The 18,039-nt window shown below is 48.2% G+C and overlaps 2 protein-coding genes across 3 annotated transcripts in view; both read left to right on the top strand.

Moving 5' to 3' along the window:
- The first annotated feature begins 4,229 nt into the window (after positions 1-4,229).
- LOC116463240 (monofunctional C1-tetrahydrofolate synthase, mitochondrial) overlaps positions 4,230-18,039 on the top strand; it is a 237,696-nt gene continuing 223,886 nt past the window's right edge. Inside the window, exons 1-4 of one of the 2 annotated variants that reach the window (XM_032146268.2) lie at positions 4,230-4,611; positions 15,509-15,593; positions 17,060-17,110; positions 17,199-17,252. In XM_032146268.2, coding sequence (XP_032002159.1) covers positions 4,385-4,611; positions 15,509-15,593; positions 17,060-17,110; positions 17,199-17,252 — 417 coding nt within the window. In that variant the 5' untranslated portion in view covers positions 4,230-4,384. Of the gene's footprint in view, positions 4,612-15,508; positions 15,594-16,338; positions 16,360-17,059; positions 17,111-17,198; positions 17,253-18,039 lie in introns of those variants that run through there. The other variant, XM_058434521.1, reaches the window with a different exon arrangement.
- Positions 8,730-10,157, top strand: LOC116463242 (proline-rich protein 13-like). The gene has a single exon (XM_032754148.2). It carries the CDS (start codon positions 9,154-9,156, stop codon positions 9,577-9,579), a length of 426 nt encoding a protein of 141 aa, XP_032610039.1. The 5' UTR covers positions 8,730-9,153; the 3' UTR covers positions 9,580-10,157.

The following is an 18,039-nucleotide window of genomic DNA, read 5'->3' as shown; positions in this document are numbered from 1 at the left end:
ACCCAGCAGCTCCGAAGAGACAGCGACCATCAAGAATGGGCCATGATGACGATAGCAGTTTTGTCAAAAAGAAAAGGGGGAATGTGTGGAAAAGAAAGAGAGATCAGATTGTTACTGTGTCTGTGTAGAAAAGAAAGACATAAGAAACTCCATTTTGATCTGTACTAAGAAATATTGTTCTGCTTTGAGATGCTGTTAATCTGTAACTTTAGCCCCAACCATGTGCTCGCAGAAACATGTGCTGTATCGAATCAAGGTTTAATGGATTTAGGGCTGTGCAGCCTATACCTTGTTAACAATGTGTCTGCAGGCAGTATGCCTGGTAAAAGTCATCGCCATTCTCCATTCTCTATTAACCAGGGACACAATGCACGGCGGTAAGCTGCAGGGACCTCGGCCCAAGAAAGCCGGGGATTGTCCAAGGTTTCCCCCCACTGAGACAGCCTGAGATATGGCCTCATGGGAAAGGAAAGACCTTACATCCCCAAGCCCGATACCCATGAAGGGTCTGTGCTGAGGAGGAGGAGTGAAAGAGGGAGGCCTCTTTGCAGTTGAGATAAGGGGAAGGTTTCTGTCTCCTGCTCGTCCCTGGGAATGAAATGTCTCAGTGTAAAGCCGATCATGAGATAGGAGAAAACCACCCTGTGGCTGGAGGCGAGATATGCTGGCAGCAATACTGCTGTTACTCTTTGCTACACTGAGATGTTTGTGTAAAGGGAAACATAAATCTAGCCTACATGCACATCCAGGCACAGCACCTTTCCTTGGACTTATTCATGATACAGATTCCTTTGCTCACGTTTCCCTGCTGACCTTCTCCCCACCATCACCCTGTTGCCCTGCCACACTCCCCTCACCAAGATAGTAAAAATAGTGATCAATAAATACTGAGGGAACTCAGAAACTAGCACCGGTGCAGGTCCTCGCATGTTGAGCGCCCGTCTCCTGGGCCCACTGTTCTTTCTCTGTACTTTGTCTCTGTGTCTTATTTCTTTTCTCAGTCTCTCGTCTCCACCTGATGAGAAATACCCACGTGTGGAGGGGCAGGCCCCCTTCACATGTTGGTCAGGCTGGTCTCAAACTCCCAACCTCAGGTGATTCCCCCCACCTTGGCCTCCCAAAGTGTTGGGATTACAGGTTTGATCCACCGCACTTGGCCCACTTTCTAATTTTTTCTCCTACTGTTTTTCCCTCCGTAGTCTCCTTTGTGGCCTTGTCTTCCTCTGCTTCTTTCTTGTTTGTGTTTTTTGGTGCTATTGTAGGTCCTCCTGTCTTCTATACACTCTCTCGGTGATCTTATCCATAACCATGGTTATCAAATCTGTATCTCCGTTTTTGAACTTTCTCCTGAGCTATACATCCATGGATCCAACATCCTACTCCACATCTCCACTCTGATATTCCATAGGCATGCCAGTCTTGATAGGGCTAAGCCTGTTGCTTCTCTCCTCTGGTCTTCTTCTAGGAATAGCACCACCTATACTTCAAGCCAGAAAGTGGGGCTTCATCCTTGACAACTTCCTTCCATATACCCTCTAAATCAATCAAATCCTAAAGGCTACCAATGGTTCCTCTTACTTATCTCATGAATCCATCCACTTTTCACCAATCCATTGGTCAAGGATATACTCAGGAACTTATCGTTTCTTCTCCTGTTACTGCAACAGTCTTCAGATTTGTCTACTGGCTTCATTTTCTATTGTCTACGCTGTCGCTGCTGTGATCCTTCTACAACACACATCTGAGATTGCCACTCTCCTAATTCTAAATCCTTCAGTTGTTTTCCACTGCTTTCAAAATGCAATGCAATGGGCTGGGTGCAGAGGCTCACCCCTGCAATCCCAGCACTTTGGGAGGAGGCCGAGGAGGGCAAATCACCTAAGGTCAGGAGTTCGAGACCGGCTTGGCCAAGATGGCGAAACCCCATCTCTGCTAAAAACACAAAATTAGCCAGGCATGGTGGTTGCCTGTAATCCCTGCTACTTGGGAGGCTGAGGCAGGAGAATTGCTTGAACCTGGGAGCGGAGGCTGCAGTGAGACAAGATTGCGCCACTGCACTCCAGCCTGGGCAACAAAGTTAGATTCCATCTCAAAAAAAAAAAAAAATGCAATGCAATGGTTTCATGACCTGCCACAACATGGTCCTGCCTAGCTCTTCTTACTTGCCATTGCTCCTCATTTTCCCCTGCCCTCCCCACTCCACTGAACAGCTCTCAGTATCTCAAATTCATCATGCTCTCTTCTACTCCAGACTTTTGCTCATGTGGTTCCTTCATTTCCAACATTCCTACTTTTCCAACATTGACCTTCCCTTAGCTCAACTGCTAAGGTCTTGCCTCCAGGTGCCACCTCTTTCACTTTCTTCAGGAAGCTTTTTTTTTTTTTTTTTTTTGAGACAGGGTCTCACTCTGTTGCCCAGGTTGGAGTGCAGTGACACGCTCACAGCTCATTGCAGCCTGAATCTCCCAGCTCTGCCAGTAAACAGATGGGCCTCTCTGGACCCCAGTTTCCAAAGGTTGAAGATCAAGACAATAGCTCTCAATTCCCTACATTTGTTAGGATTGTATGAGGGGTCCTTTCAGCACTGTCCTAGTATGGTGCTTGGCTAATGGAAAACCAATCTCTGTAACTTGGACTAGTTTTATTCCCACCTTATTTGGGAATTATAAGAGTATAAAGGTATAAGTTTGTAAAAATATAAAGTTAATAATCTGACCCTCACTTGGGAATTATAAAATTACAATCTGATATCCACTTTACTTGGAAATTATGGTCAGCCCTCTGTATCCTCAATCAACCTGGGACTGAAAATATTTGAAAAAATTACAATAACAAAAAATAACAATAAAAAATCATAGAAATAAAGTACAGTGTAACATCTATTTACATAGCATTTACATTGTATTAGGTATTGTAAGTAGAGCAGGTCCTGGAATAACATCATTTCATCATTTTGCTCAGTGGTTTTCTTATAATGATGAGAAAAAAAAAGATTTCTGACTGGGTCCACTGTCACGTTTTATCCATGTCTATGTGGATTTTCTCTCTGTCTTCTAGTGTCCTGTCACATCCCAAAGCCGTGCAGTGCACTTTAGGTGAATTGGTGCATCTACATGGTCCGAGTGTGAGTGTGGGTGTGTGTGAGCGCGCCCTGTGAGGTGCCCTGAGTTGGAATAAGCCGGTAAAAATGATCTCACTTTTATTAATCTTTATTTTTCTCTAAGGGAGAGGGGATAGGGGGTGTTTAACAAAACTTTTTCTTTGAGACAGAGCTGTGCTCTGTCGCCCAGGCTAGAGTACAGTGACATGATCTCGGCTCACTGCAACCTCTGTCTCCTGGGTTCAAGCGATTCTCCTGCCTCAGCCTCCTGAGTAGCTGGGAATACAGGCGCGCACCACCACACCCAGCCAATTTTCTGTATTTTTAGTAGAGATGGGGTTTCGCCATGTTGGCCAAGCTGGTCTTGAACTCCTGGCCTCAAGTGATCTGCCCACCTCAGCCTCCCAAAGTGCTGGGATTATAGGCGTGAGCTATTAAATATATGCATGGCTCACACTTATTTCAATGTTTAATATTAGAAGTGTTTTGGTCTTTATTTAGAAGTTTAGGGGCGATTTTGTGACCACAGATATGCTGTAGGAACTTCACTCATATCAATCAGCCTGTGGTCAAACTGGTTTCCTTAGTCATTTGGCTTAAAGTTTCAGTTTCCAAGAACCCCTCCACGATGTTAGGTGAGGATTTAGGGAATGTGGAGATGAACTAAAGTTTATGATGGGAAGATGTGTGTAGGTGACATGCAAACACTATTTTTTTTTTTTTTTTTTTTTTACCAAGGACTTGAGCATCTGTGGACCTGGGTCCCCTGGAGGGGCCCTGGAACCAATCAGGACTATAAAATCCTTTTAAGGTTTTAAGAAGAGCATTGTTATCTCTGTGGTACTGACGAAGCCCCGCAAGCTCACCGAGATTAAGTGCCCCTGCCTAAGGTTACAAAGCCTCTTATCCTCAGGCCACCTCCAGTACAAACCCAAGCCCTCCCGTCTAAACTTGGCGCCCTGAATACCAAGGGTCACCTCGGCCTTTCAGGCTGAAGGGAGGGAGGCTGAGACTCAGGGCAGGGTCTGAGTCCCACTCCGCACCCCACCCTCTGTGTGGTACAGCTTACCAAACGAAAGTGCCCGAAGCCGTGACATCCCGGCCGGCAGCTCGCAGGCCCCCGCCCTCCGCACGTCACGGCCGCCGGGTGCAGTGCCCCCTAGGGGCCCCTGCGGACCAGGAGGAAGCGCCAGGTCCTTCCCGCCGCCGCCGGCTCCCCCGGCACGCGCCCCGCCGCCCTCGGCAGCCGCAGCTCCGTGTCCCCTGAGAACCAGCCGTCGCGCCATGGGCACGCGTCTGCCGCTCGTCCTGCGCCAGCTCCGCCGCCCGCCCCAGCCTCCGGGCCCGCCGCGCCGCCTCCGTGTGCCCTGTCGCGCTAGCAGCGGCGGCGGCGGAGGCGGCGGCGGTGGCGGGGAGGGCCTGCTTGGACAACGGCGGCCGCAGGATGGCCAGGCCCGGAGCAGCTGCAGCCCCGGCGGCCGAACGCCCGCGGCGCGGGACTCCATCGTCAGGTGAGTGTCGGGTCTGGCCCTGGCCCAGGTCTCTAGCGGCTGCGGCCCCGATCCTGGGGCGGAGCGCCCGGGGCCGCCGTGGGGAGCGGGGCGCGGGGCTGCGAGTGTTTGGTGCCAACTCGTTAGGGGCGCCGGGCGGTGTGTCGGGAAACGCGGGCTTGGGGACTGCGGCCGGGCGCGCTGGCGGAGAACGGGGGATCCAGGACCCGACCGGGCCTGCAGCGCAGGTGGGCGTGGGCATCCCCGATGGGCGCCTAGCGGCACGGACCGCACGCCCGGCTCCACGTGCGCAGCCGGCCGCCGGCTCTGATGCAATCGCGCCGGGCGCGACCCAGACGGTAAAGGGGCGGTGCGGCTAGGGCGGAAACCGGGGGAGGGGGCGAGGAGCAGGAGGAGGGCGGGGCTGCGGCTCGGCGCGCCTGCTGGCCCGGGGTTCGGGGCGGGCATGCGGAGCTCGGGAGAGGCGGGCTCGGGCCCAGCGCCGCCCGCCCGAAGCTCCCTGGTGTTGTGCGCCCTTCCCCGCGCGCCGCCCCCTGGGCTGGGGTCTGTGGCTGACGTCCGCTTTTCCCGGAACGGCAAAGGTGGAGCCGGGCCCCCGGGACAGCCGCTGGGGGAATCCGAGAGGTCTCAGCGCGGGTTTCCAGCTCCGCCGCGCAGCGCGCACGGAGTCCCCGGGGAGCTGGGTTTGCAGGGTTCTCTGCGGGCCCAGAGCGAACTGGGAGCCCCGGGCCGGGCCTTTCCCGTCCCGGTCCCCGTCCCTGGGCCCCAGCCTTTCCCGCCCTCGCCAAGAGGGGCGCCCAGGTCTCAGGCCTTGCAGGGCGAGCCCCTCGGGACAACCTGGAGGTGGCGAGAAAGCCTCTTCCGCCTCCCTCGGAACTGGGATTAGGAACGAGTTCCAGAACGCGGTTTCCCCGGCCAGCGGACCACCTTCTCCATTCACATCCTCTTCCCTTTCCTTCTAGCCTTCTTTCTTAGTCATTGCCTGCTTGCCTTTCTCTCTGCCTTTCCTTCCTCCCTCTGCTCTCCCATTTTCCTCCCCACTCCCCTTCTCCCCTGTCTCAGTAGTAAAATACGTTTCCTAGGCTCTTTATTATGTAGCGGATGATTTTAAGGGGCCATTTATTTAGTTTGCCTTGTTCTCTGTCTTCTTTTTCTTCTAGAAATGGAGTCTCGCTTTGTTGCTCAGGCTGGAGTTCAGTGGTGCCATTTCGGCTCACTGCAGCCTCCGCCTCCTGGGCTCAAGCGATCCTCCCGCCTTAGCCTCCAGAGTAACTGGGATCACAGGTGTGCGCTACCATGCCCGGATAATTTTATTTTTTTCGTAGAGACAGGGCCCCACTCTGTTACCCAGGCTGGTCTGGAACTCCTGGGTTCAAGCCATCATCCCTGCCCCCAAAGCGCTGGAATTAATTACACGTCAGGTCATTAGGTTTTAACCTGCACGTTGCTGAGACTCATCTTACCGTTAGAGACGTTGCTGAGACTCATCTTACCGGTTAGAGTCTGAGGCCAGGATAGGCGGCAAAAAAAAAAAAACCCTCCTGTCATGCTGTTTTATTTTCTATATAACACTGATTATTACCTGAAACTTCCTCCTTTGCTCATTTCTTGTCTGTCTCACCCACCTGGAATATGAGCTTCATGAGACAGCTGTCTCTTCGGTGCTATATCCTAAGTCCTGGAGAGAGTGCCCAGAATGTAATAGGCACTTGTGGAATGGTTACACAAGGAATGCTTCAAGATTTGGGGTCATCTGTGGGTTTTATTCATACATAATTCTTTTTTTTTTTTTTTTTTTTTGAGACGGAGTCTCGCTCTGTCACCCAGGCTGGAGTGCAATGGCATGATCTTGGCTCACTGCAACCTCTGCCTCCCAGGTTCAGGCGATTCCCCTGCCTCAGCCTCCCGAGTAGCTGGGATTACAGGAGCGTGCCACCACGCCTGGCTAATTTTTGTATTTTGAGTAGAGACAGGATGTCTCACCATGTTGGCCAGGGCGGTTTCAAACTCCTGACCTCAGGTGATCCGACTGCCTTGGCCTCCCAAAGTGTTGGGATTACAGGCGTGACCCACCGTGCCTGGACTATTCATGCATACTTTTAGGTTTAAAGCCATCACTGCCTTAGAGATGAGTAAAGAGGTTAGTAGGGGGCTTTAGGGCCTGCACTGGGCTCCCCAAACTCAATTCCTTCAGGAAAATGGGAGGAGTAACAGTACCTACCTCAAGGGGTTATGGAAACAATTATGTGAGAGAACACATGCAAAATACGTAGCCCAGGACTGTCACATACAAGTCCTTCAACAAATGGTGGCTATTAATTTTTTTTTTTTTTTTTGAGACAGAATCTCACTCTCGCCCAGGTTGGGGTGCAGTGGCGCGATCTCGGCTCACTGCAACCTATGCCTACCAGGTTCAAGCGATTCTCCTGCCTCAGCCTCCTGAGTAGCTGGGATTCCAGGCTCGCACCACCACGCCTGGCTTATTTTGTGTTTTTAGTAGAGACGGGGTTTCACCATGTTGGCCAGGCTGGTCTCAAACTCCTGACTTCGTGATCTGCCTGCCTCAGCCTCCCAAAGTGCTGGGATTACAGGTGTGAGCCACCACACCCAGCAATATTTTTACAATTCACTAAGCCAGGGGTCCACAGACTTTTTATATAATGGGCCGGATAGTAAATATTTTAGGTTTAGTGAGCCTAGAGGCAAAATCAAAATTATTAGTAGGTACATTTATAACAAGAGAAAAGACAAATTTAGGCCAGGCACCATGGTTCATGCCTGTAATCCCAGCACTTTGAGAGGCCAAAGTGGGATGATCGCATTCCCAGGAATTCAAGACCAGCCTGGGCAACATAGTGAGACACCCATCTCTATAAAAAATTTTTAAAAATTAACTGGGCAGGGCACGTGCCTGTAGTTCCAGCTACTCAGAAGGCTGAGGCAGGAGGATCACTTGAGCCCAGGAGGTCAAGGCTACAGCGAGCAGAGATTGTGCTACTGCACTCCAGCCTGGGCAATGGAGTGAGACCTTTTTATTTTTTATTTTTGCAATTAAGTATTTTTAATTAAGATATGTACATTTTTTAGACATAATGCTTTCACACACTTAATAGATGGCAGTATAGGGTAAACATAACTTTTTTATTTTTATTTTTTTATTTTACTTTAAGTTCTGGGAAACGTGCTGAACGTGCAGGTTTGTTACATAGGTATACGTGTGCCATGGTGGTTCGCTACACCTATCAACCCATCATCTAGGTTATAAGCCCCACATGCATTAGGTATTTGTCCTAATGCTCTCCCTCCCCTTGCCCCCCCACCCCCGACAGACCCCAGTGTGTGATGTTCCCCTCCCTGGGTCCATGTGTTCTCATTGTTCAACTCTCACTTAGGAGTGAGAACATGCGGTGTTTGGTTTCTGTTCCTGTGTTAGTTTGCTGAGGATGATGATTTCCAGCTTCTTCCATGTCCCTGCAGAGGACATGAATTCATCCTTTTTTATGGCTGCAATTTTATTTTTGTAGAGATGAAGTCTCACTATATTGGCCAGGCTGGTCTCAAGTGATCCTGCTGCCTCAGCCTCCCAAAGTGCTGAGATTGCAGGCATGAGCCACCACGCCTGGCTATATTGTACCTTTCAACTGAGTTATGTGCATGGTTTACTAAAACTCTCTAGCCCTGAATTGATTCCCTGAGGATTGGAGCAAAGTGGGTGGGGGCGTGAGTCGGCTAGAAGTCACCTGGAATAGACATCCAGGAGCCGAAGTGTATTAGGTCAGAAAAGTTAAAGAATGAGCTCCCTCAAAAGCATAGTGACCTGTTGTTCCTGGTGATGGGACTAGATGACCATAATCCCTCAGCCTCCCAAGTAGCTGGGATTGCAGGCAGGCACCACCACACCCAGCTAATTTTTGTATTTTTAGTAGAGACAGGGTTTCACCATGTTGGCCAGGCTAGTCTCCAACTCCTAACCTCAAGTGATCCACCCACCTTGGCCTCCCAAAGTGTTGGGATTACAGGCATGAGCCACTGCCCCGGCCAGTAATATAATACATTCTGTATAATAGTCACAGTAATGGTGAAAATAACAAAGCTGCTGCTGATGGCTTAATTCTGAGTTTTAGCTACACTTGGTAACCTAGCTAGAGAGCTCACATTCCTTCCCACTGTCCTCAATCAAAGTGGAAGCTCACAAGGCCGTTTTTCTCCCCCAAGGACATGAAAATCTCTGATTAGAAACATTTATGTTACTTTTTGGATTTATTGAGCCTAATGACTGACTCCTTTTTCTTTCTTGCTTGCTTTATCACTGTAGGAAAGAGTAACCCCAAAGAATGAAACATTACACATATAACAAGTTGTAGGGAGCATGAACCTATTTTGTTTTATTAGCGTGGGTGGTAATAGCATTGAACTCCTTTAAACACCTGTACAGGCACCCCTAAGATATTGTGGGTTCAGTTGCAGACCACTGCAATAAGGGGAATGTCGCAGTAAAACGAGTCATACAAATTTTGTAGTTTCCCAGTGCATACAAAACTTATGTTTATGTGGAATCCCAATGCCGGGCAGCCAGGGCCAAATCCATATCCCCCCGATATTGGGTGCCCTGGAGGTTCCAATCCTGCCCACCCACCACCTATTAACCCACCCTTTCCCCCAGGCCCCTGTCCTCCTCCCCCAGGAGCTCCCCATGGCAATCCAGCTTTCCCCCCAGGTGGGCCCCCTCATCGTGTGCCACAGCCAGGGTATCCAGGATGCCAACCCTCGGGTCCCTACCCTCCTCCATACCCACCGCCTGCCCCTGGAATCCCTCCTATGAATCCCTTGGCTCCTGGCATGGTCGGACCAGCAGTGATAGTGGACAAGGAGATGCAGAAGAAAATGAAGAAAGCTCATGAAAAGATGCACAAGCACCACAATCATGGCAAGCATTCCTCCTCCTCTTCCAGCAGTGATTCTGACTGAATACAGGCCCTGGACCCTTCCCTCAAGTCTCACCAGTTCTGCTCTCCCATCAAGCTTTCAGATGCCATGTTGTACTGGGGGAATGTAGCCCTTGTGGTCCCCCGCACCCCTCCTCAACCTGAGCCTCACCCTGCTGTTGAGCCCTGAGTGGCTAGGGGAAATGGGAAGAGGATTGCCATGGCCTGGCCATCTTGTTGCTGCTTGGATAGATCATATTGCTAATGAATTAGGCAGGGGAGCTATTTTTTGAAGATGATGAACTAAATGTTGAAGACAAGTTTGAGATCTGTAAAATGTGATTTTTTACTTCTGCTTATAATACTTGTGATTGGGGAGGTTTGTGGAAATTTAATTATGATGAAAAGCCTCTATCTTTTTTGTAATGTTGGCATACTCGGGGAATTTAGTGGCAAATACATTCCCCAGCAGGCCTATTGTTGGTTGCACTAACTGCAAGGTTGCTGGGAAGTAGAGTCCATTTGGTCGATGAGCTTTGACTGCCGTTTTAGAACCTTACCTCTCCTCCCTAGCCCAATATGCTGTCTTGGGTCCTATTCAAATAAAGTTATTTTTCCTGGAAAAAAAAAAAAAGTTATGTTTAGACAATACTGTAGCCTATTGAGTATGCAATAGCATTTTGTCTAAAAAAAAAACAAAAACCCATATATAAGGCCGGGCGTGGTGGCTCATGACTGTAATCCCAGCACTTTGGGAGGCTGAAGCGGGTGGATCACGAGGTCAGGAGTTCGAGACCAGCCTGGCCAACATAGTAAAACTGCATCACTACTAAAAATACAAACATTAGCCAGGCATGGTGGTGTGCCCCTGTAGTCCCAGCTACTTGGGAGGCTGAGGCAGGAGAATCGCTTGAACCCGGGAGGTGGAGGTTGTGGGAAGGCGGAGGTTGTGGTGAGCCACTGCATTCCAGCCTGGGAAACAGAGCGAGACTCCATAAAAAAAAAAAAAAAAAAAAAAAAAAAAAACACCCAAAAAACATATATATATATATACCTTAATTTTCAAATACTTTATTGCCGAGAAATGCCAGTGGTCTGGTGGAGGATTGTGCCTAGATGTTGATGGTTATTGACTGATCAGGGTGACTGCTAAAGGTTAGGGTGGCTGTGGCAGTTTCTTAAAGTAAGACAATGCGGTTTGCTGCATTGATGGAACTCCTCCTTTTGTGGAATATTTCTCTGTAGCAGTGCTACAGAGAAAATGGTAACATTTTACCCACAGTAGGACTTCTTTCAAAATGGGCGTCAATCCTCTCAAACCCTGCAACTGCTTTACCAAGTACTTGATATCAACTACTGTAATCTTTTTTTTTTTTTTTTTTTTGAGACGGAGTCTTGCTCTGTCGCCCTGGCTGGACTGCAGTGCCACGATCTTGGCTCACTGCCACCTCCGCCTCTCAGGTTCAAGTGATTCTCCTGCCTCAGCCTCCTGAGTAGCTGGGACTACAGGTGCCCGCCACCACGCCCAGCTAATTTTTTTGTATTTTTAGTAGAGACGGGGTTTCACCGTATTGGCCAGGCTGGTATCGAACTCCTGACCTCGTGATCTGCCTGCTTCGGCCTCCCAAATTGTTGGGATTACAGGTGTGAGTCACCGTGCCTGGCCTAATTACTGTAATCTTATAAATCCTTTGTTGTCATTTTATTTTATTTTATTTTATTTTTTGAGACAGAGTCTCACTCTTTCACCCAGGCTGGAGTGCAGTGGCGCGATCTCCGCTCACTGCAAACTGTGCCTCCTGGGTTCAATAAATTCTCCTGCTTCAGCCTCCCGAGTAGCTGGGATTATAGGCATGCACCACTATGCCCTGCTAATTTTTTTATTTTTAGTAGAGACAGGGTTTCACTATGTTGGCCAGGCTGGTCTCCAACTCCTGACCTCGTGATCCGCCTGCCTCGGCCTCCCAAAGTGCTAGGATTACAGGCGTGAGCCGTTGCTCCCAACCTAATAAGGCTGTTTTCTTATCATTTGTGTGTCCATGGGAGTAGCACTTTTAAATTTCTTCAATAGCTTTTCCTTTGCATTCACAGCTTGGCTAACTGTTTAGCACAAGAGGCCTAGCTTTTGACCTGTCTTGGCTTTCAACACACCCTCCTCACAAAGTTTAATTATTTCTGGGTTTTTATTTAAAGTGAGAGACCTGCAGGTCTTCACTTGAACACTTAGAGGCCACTGTAGTTACTAATTGTCCTAATTTCAATATTGTTGTTTCTCAGGGAATAGGGAAGCCAGAGGAGAGGGAGAGAGAAGGGGGAACAGCCAGTCCAGTGAAGCAGTCAGAACACACACCATCATGAACCATCATGGCCACGGTTTGGCCAACACAATTACAATAGTAACATCAAAGATCGTCAATCACACATCACCATAACAAACATACTAAAAATGAAAAAGTTTGAAATATTGCAAGAATTATCAAAATGTGACACAAAGTGAGCAGATGCCATTGGAAAAATGACTCCCATAGACTTAAAACACAGGTTGCCACAAACTTTCAATTTGTAGAAAAACACAGCATCTATAAATTGCAATAAAGCAAAGCACAAAAAATGTTGTATGCCTGTATTTTTTTTCTATCCACATCCACCCCCCAACTTTTTTTTTTTTTTTTTTTTTTTTTTTTTTGGTAGAGACCAGGTCTTGCTATCTTGCCCAGGCTGGCCTTGAACTCCTGAGCTCAAGTGATCCTCTCACCTCAGCCTCCCAAAGTGCTGGGATTACAGGCATGAGCCACTGCACCCAGCCCCCATCCCCAACTATTTTAAAACTCTAATTACTTTTTGATGATTGCCAACTTACCTATACAAGTGTTCCTTTTAGCCCGGCGAGGTGGCTCACCCCTGTAATTCCAGCACTTTGGGAGGCCAAGGTGGGCGGATCACGAGGTCAAGAGATGGAGACCACCCTGGCCAACATGGTGAAATCCTGTCTCTAGTAAAAATACAAAAATTAGTGGGACGTGGTGGTGTGCACCTGTAGTCCCAGCTACTCGGGAGACTGAGGCAGGAGAATCGCTTGAACCTGGGAGGTGGAGGTTGCAGTGAGCCGAGATCATGCCACTGCCCTCCAGCCTGGCAACAGAGTGAGACTCTGTCTCAAAAAAATAAAAAGAAATATTCCTTTCATCAACTATGAATGGATCAAGACTATGAATGTTTCTGAGAAAATTATTGCTATTAGTATGAATGTTTTCAGTGTTTAAGGGTAGCTTTGGGGCACAGAAAAAAAACAAACGTACATTTATAAGAAAAAGGGGAAAGAGCCACTGTAGTATACCTGTTTTACAGATGAGGAAACTGAGGCTCTTAGAGACTTGCCCATGCTAGTAAATGAAATGCCCAGTACCAGTCCTGGGCCGTATTTCCACTTAGTGTCTCAGAACTACCTGGACTCTCTTAAAAATGCGCATTTCTAGGCTCCACTGAGACACATTGAATCAGGCTTTCTAGGGTGAAACACTGGAACCATTATTTTTTTTTTTGAGACAGAGTCTCGCTCTGTCACCCAGCTGGAGTGCAGTGGCATGATCTTGGCTCACTGCAGCCTCTGCCTCCTGGGTTCAAGTGATTCTCCTGCCTCAGCCTCCTGAGTAGCTGGGATTACAGATGTGCACCACCACGCCTGGCTAATTTTTGTATTTTTACTAGAGATGGGGTTTCACCATATTGGCCAGGATGGTCTCGAACTCCTGACCTCAAGTGATCCATTTCACCTTGGCCTCCTGAAGTACTGGGATTATAGGTGTGAGCCACTGCACCTGGCCTGGAACCTTTATTTTTACCAAACTCTCCAGTGATCCTCATACGATGAGCCGCTTGGGTCCCACACTCCAGTGCTTTCCTGGACCCAGACAAAAATAAGAACCCAGCATAGCCAAATTAACAGTCACGACAGGCTGGAAAGAGTGCGGCATATGGGCCTCAGTCACCCATTATTGGATGTATGGATTTTAGTACTTATTTGTAAGGTGATTTGTAAACTTTCCCATATGGTCACATTTATTCAGCACAATAATACAATTAATTCCCTGAGAATGAAGTAGCTTTATCCCAAGTGTTTCCAAACAAAACTAACTGAAATGTTCCCAGGTTATAGACAGTTGCCTGCACCCAGTCCATCTGTTCCAGCCCAGCTGGTAGTAGAAAGGTGGTCCTGGTTGTGAGTCTGAGCAGCTCTCCCCTCTAAAGCCCCGCCTGGGCACTGCAGTGCCTCCGGTTCCATTTGGCAGCTGTGTCTCTCTGAAAACTGGGGGAAGCTTCCCGATGCCTTTCTGCTCTTGGCAATGTACTGTGGATGGCATTGGCTGGAACTTCTTCACCCTGCATTTTTGTTAGGTGCGGTGCAAGACCCTGTCAGAGACTGAAAACAAAATGAAAAGGTGGTCTTAGCACTGAAGCCTGGGGGCTGCTGTGGCTGCGCCTTTGGTCTGTTGTGAGAGGGGGAAAAGCAAGCTCCCAGTGCTCATGTGCTGCTGAGAACATATCATAGGGTGGCGGTGAAGGTAGCCTCTGCAGTCACTCATCCCAGAAGGTTCCAGAAAAAGCTGAGCTCCTAACACTTTGTTTTTCTTTTTTTTTTTTTTTTGAGACAGAGTCTTGCTCTGTTGCCCCGGCTGGAGTGCAGTGGCATGATCTCGGCTCGCTGCAACCTCTGCCTCCCAGGTTCAAGCGATTCTCCTGCCTCAGCCTCCCAATTAGCTGGGATTACAGGCACCTGCCACCACACCCGACTAATTTTTGTATTTCTGGTAGAGACGGGGTTTCACCATATTGGCCAGGGTAGTCTTGAAATCCTGACCTTGTGATCTGCCCGCCTCAGCCTCCCAAAGTGCTGGGATTACAGTCATGAGCCACCACGCCTGGATTTTTTTTTTTTTTCTCTTTTTAAAAAGAAATTGAGTCTTGCTCTGCCACGCAGGCTGGAGTGCAGTGGTGCAGTCATAGCTTACTACAGCCTCAAACTCATGGGCTCAAGCAATCCTCCAGCTTCAGCCTCCCAAGTATCTGGGACCACAGTCACGCGCCATCACGCCCAGCTAAATTGTTTATAGAGATGGGATCTCGTTAGGTTACCCAGGCTGGTCTTAAACTCCTGGCCTCAAGCGATCCTCCTGCCTTGGCCTCTCAAAGCGCTGGGACTACAGGTGCATGCCACCATGCCAGGCCTTCTACCACTTTTACCTAGGCTTCCTCTCCCCAGGCTGGCACCTCCCTCAGAGGCAGGAGGTGAAGGTGGCTGCTGCTGGGCATTTAGGAGGTACAGGTGCAGACTATGTTGTGGATTCTCAGAGGACTGAGAAGCTCTCTGTCTGTCTCCCTAGGAGGCTTTGATAGTGTTATCAAAGTGGGTCTCCAGTGTTTCTGGAACTTTCCTCTCCTTCCCTTCCTTCCTTACCTCATTCCTTCTTTAAATTCCAGGACCTGGAATTTATCCTGGCTCGACACTTCTTGTCCAACAGTGAGCCCCCCGTCTTCACCCCCCAATCCCCTGTCTTCACTTCCCTCTTCCCACTTTATTTGCTTTCCCCATGGACCCATACTCAGGGTTTTGGGAGGATGGCGGCGGAGTATGGTGGAGGAGAGCGATTATTTAAAGTAGAAACCCAAAGCTTTTATTATAGTAACCTTGGAAAATACAAGAGAAAAATTCACCCCTAGAAAATTATTATAAACATCTAGTTTGTTTTCCTCTGCATATTTTAAAAACTGGATTGCCACATTTTACCTTGTGTTAGTGTCTTGATTTCATTGTTACGCCGCCTAGCCCCTCCGCAGTGTACAGGTGGAGTGCGTCCTTCTGCGGTCTAGTTATTTTCACTTGGAGGAACGAACTTTCTGAGAAAATGTGTTTTGTCAGTCCTTTCTACTCGTTAACCAAGAAATCACAATGTTGTTTTTCGTTCTCAATGTAGAGAAGTCATTCAGAATTCAAAAGAAGTTCTAAGTTTATTGCAAGAAAAAAACCCTGCCTTCAAGCCAGTTCTTGCAATTATCCAGGTAAGCCGAGAACAAGGTTCAGTCCTGCTATTTTAGGATGCTTTTCAATTTAGAAAATGATTGTATACAAAAGAGCAGCTGCATTTCTTGCCAAAGAGGAGAGGGCTCAGTTGGCAATGCTGTTTTCTATGGTCTTTTGCTTCTTTGGGGTCACGGGTGAAGTACTGCCCTGCTTGAGTGTGTCTGCTTTCGTGAATTCTCCTCTCTGAGGTGGGGGTAGCTTTCAGAGGTCTAGGAGGTAGGCACTTACATGCACTGCATTACACAGGATATATCGTGGTCCATGTGTGCTCACAAATGTTTACCAAATGTGATTTTGAAGGTGCTGGGGAAAAAAGTGGCACTTTGTTTCAATGGACAGAGATGCTAGATGAAACATGGATATTTGGTAATCATTTTACTCTATCTTTTAAAACCTGCCATAAACTTAATGGGACAAAAGTCATTACCCCGTCAAAAGGGCTTTGCATTCCACATACTTCTTTTGGCTGCAGCCCCTGGTTCTGAGCCACAGTTGGCCCCAGTTGCCATCCTGCTTGGCACACTTGTGTGATGGCAGGTGCCGAGAAATAACGAGGTGAGCCAAGCCTGGAAGCAAACACAGCCCGACAGTTGGGCTGCTACCACGGGGCTTGGCATGCACTTAGCGTATCAAAATAGCAGCCTCTGGTTCCATCGTGCTGCGTATTTCAGGATTACAGAGCTGTGCTCAAGTTACTTACATTCTCTGGGATCTGTAGCCACATCTCGTTACAAAGAAAGGCAAGTTAGAGCAATAGAAAGAAAATTAGATTAGGGCTCGGGCCTCCTGGGAATCTGCTGACTCCCTGGCTTTCCATCTAAAGGCAAACCATTTCAACTCCTACCTTTGGTATCCCCATTTTTTGGCTTCTTTTTGTGATGGGGTCTTGCTTTGTTGCCTGGGCTGGAGTGCAGTGGCATGATCTTGACTCACCGCGGCCTTGACCAACTCCTGGGCTCAAGCGATCCTCCCACCTCAGCCTCCTGAGTAGCTAGGACTGCAGGCATGCACCATCATGCCCTGCTATTTTTTGTATTTTTTGTAGAGATGGGGTTTCACCATGTTGCCCAGGCTGGTTTCGAACTCCTGGGCTCAAGCAATCCACCGCCTCAGCCTTCCAAAGTGCTGGGATTACAGGCATGAGCCACTGTGCCCAGTCGGTGTCCTCATTTTTAGAGAGGAAAGCTGGCTAGGTTACTGTATATGTCTTCTAATAGGAGGGATATTATTTTCCTTAAAAAAGTGACATAATTTAAAGCCTGAGGAATTACTCTGTTAAATACTGGCCCCGAGTCCCTTTTTAGAAGCAGCAAGATTGTTTTTCTGCACCTTCCATATTATCTTTGTAATTAGATCATCTGTAATCACAAAATTCATCTCTGGATTATCTTTTGTGCCTTTTCAAGCTATTTTTATGTTGTTATGTTGTTTTTACCCTCCTAAGGCAGGTGACGACAACTTGATGCAGGAAATCAACCAGAATTTGGCTGAGGAGGTGAGGACTGTTGCTTTTAAAAAATTCATTATAACTTTTAACAATACATTCTCTTATAGTGATGAATAACCTTGTGTTCCTTTTTCAGGCTGGTCTGAACATCACTCACATTTGCCTCCCTCCAGATAGCAATGAAGCCGAGGTAATAATGGCAGAGCTCTAAACTCTTGCTTCTTCTTTCCTCTTGAGACTTAATAGGCCCATTGGCGTCTCTTAGTGGTGGCTGGGACAGATCTAACCTTTGCTTGTGGCTGAATATTAGAGGGAAGACTTCACTTCTTTTCTCTAGGGTAAATGCTTCATGATATCCTTGTTCCTTGTCATTTGTATGTTTCTACCGAAGACTTGAGCTGCGACTTGTTGAGTTCGGTTGTGTTTCGCCAGCTGCGGTGGCAGCGTCATCTCGTGGAAATTGTCAGGCTGAGGCGAGGAAGCTGGACCTTGGGCCACAGATCCCTGTGCCAGGGCCTGGCCCTTCTGTGGTTAGCTTTTCTTCCTACTGGCTCCATGTGATGGAAAACCTCAAATAATGGAATCTTAAATAACATACAAGTTTATTTCTGTCTCTCTTTTTTTTTTTTTTTTGAGATGGAATTTCACTTTTGTTGCCCAGGCTGGAGTGCAATGATGCCATCTCGGCTCACTGCAACCTCCGCCTCCCAGGTTCAAGCGATTCTCCTGCCTCAGCCTCCTGAGTAGCTGGGATTATAGGTGCGTGCCAACACACCCGGCTAATTTTCGTATCTTTAGTAGAGATGGGGTTTCACCATATTGGCCAGGCTGGTCTTGAACTCCTGACCTCAAGTGATCCACCCTCTTCGGCCTCCCAAAGTGCTGGGATTACAGATGTGAGCTACTGTGCCTTGCCTAGAAGTCTATTTTTCTGGGACGTGAATAAAGTTTGGAAGTAGGCAGTCCCTGGTTGGTGA

Source organism: Hylobates moloch, unplaced genomic scaffold, assembly GCF_009828535.3.
Source record: "Hylobates moloch isolate HMO894 unplaced genomic scaffold, HMol_V3 SCAFFOLD_29, whole genome shotgun sequence".
NCBI lineage: Eukaryota > Metazoa > Chordata > Mammalia > Primates > Hylobatidae > Hylobates > Hylobates moloch.
The sequence above is the reverse complement of the archived record's forward strand: the minus strand, read 5'-3'. Positions and strand labels throughout refer to the sequence as shown.

Bases quoted from the DNA above. Each gene is read 5' to 3' on its own strand.
- LOC116463242 (XM_032754148.2), top strand. From the start codon at position 9,154: ATGTTTATGTGGAATCCCAATGCCGGGCAGCCAGGGCCAAATCCATAT.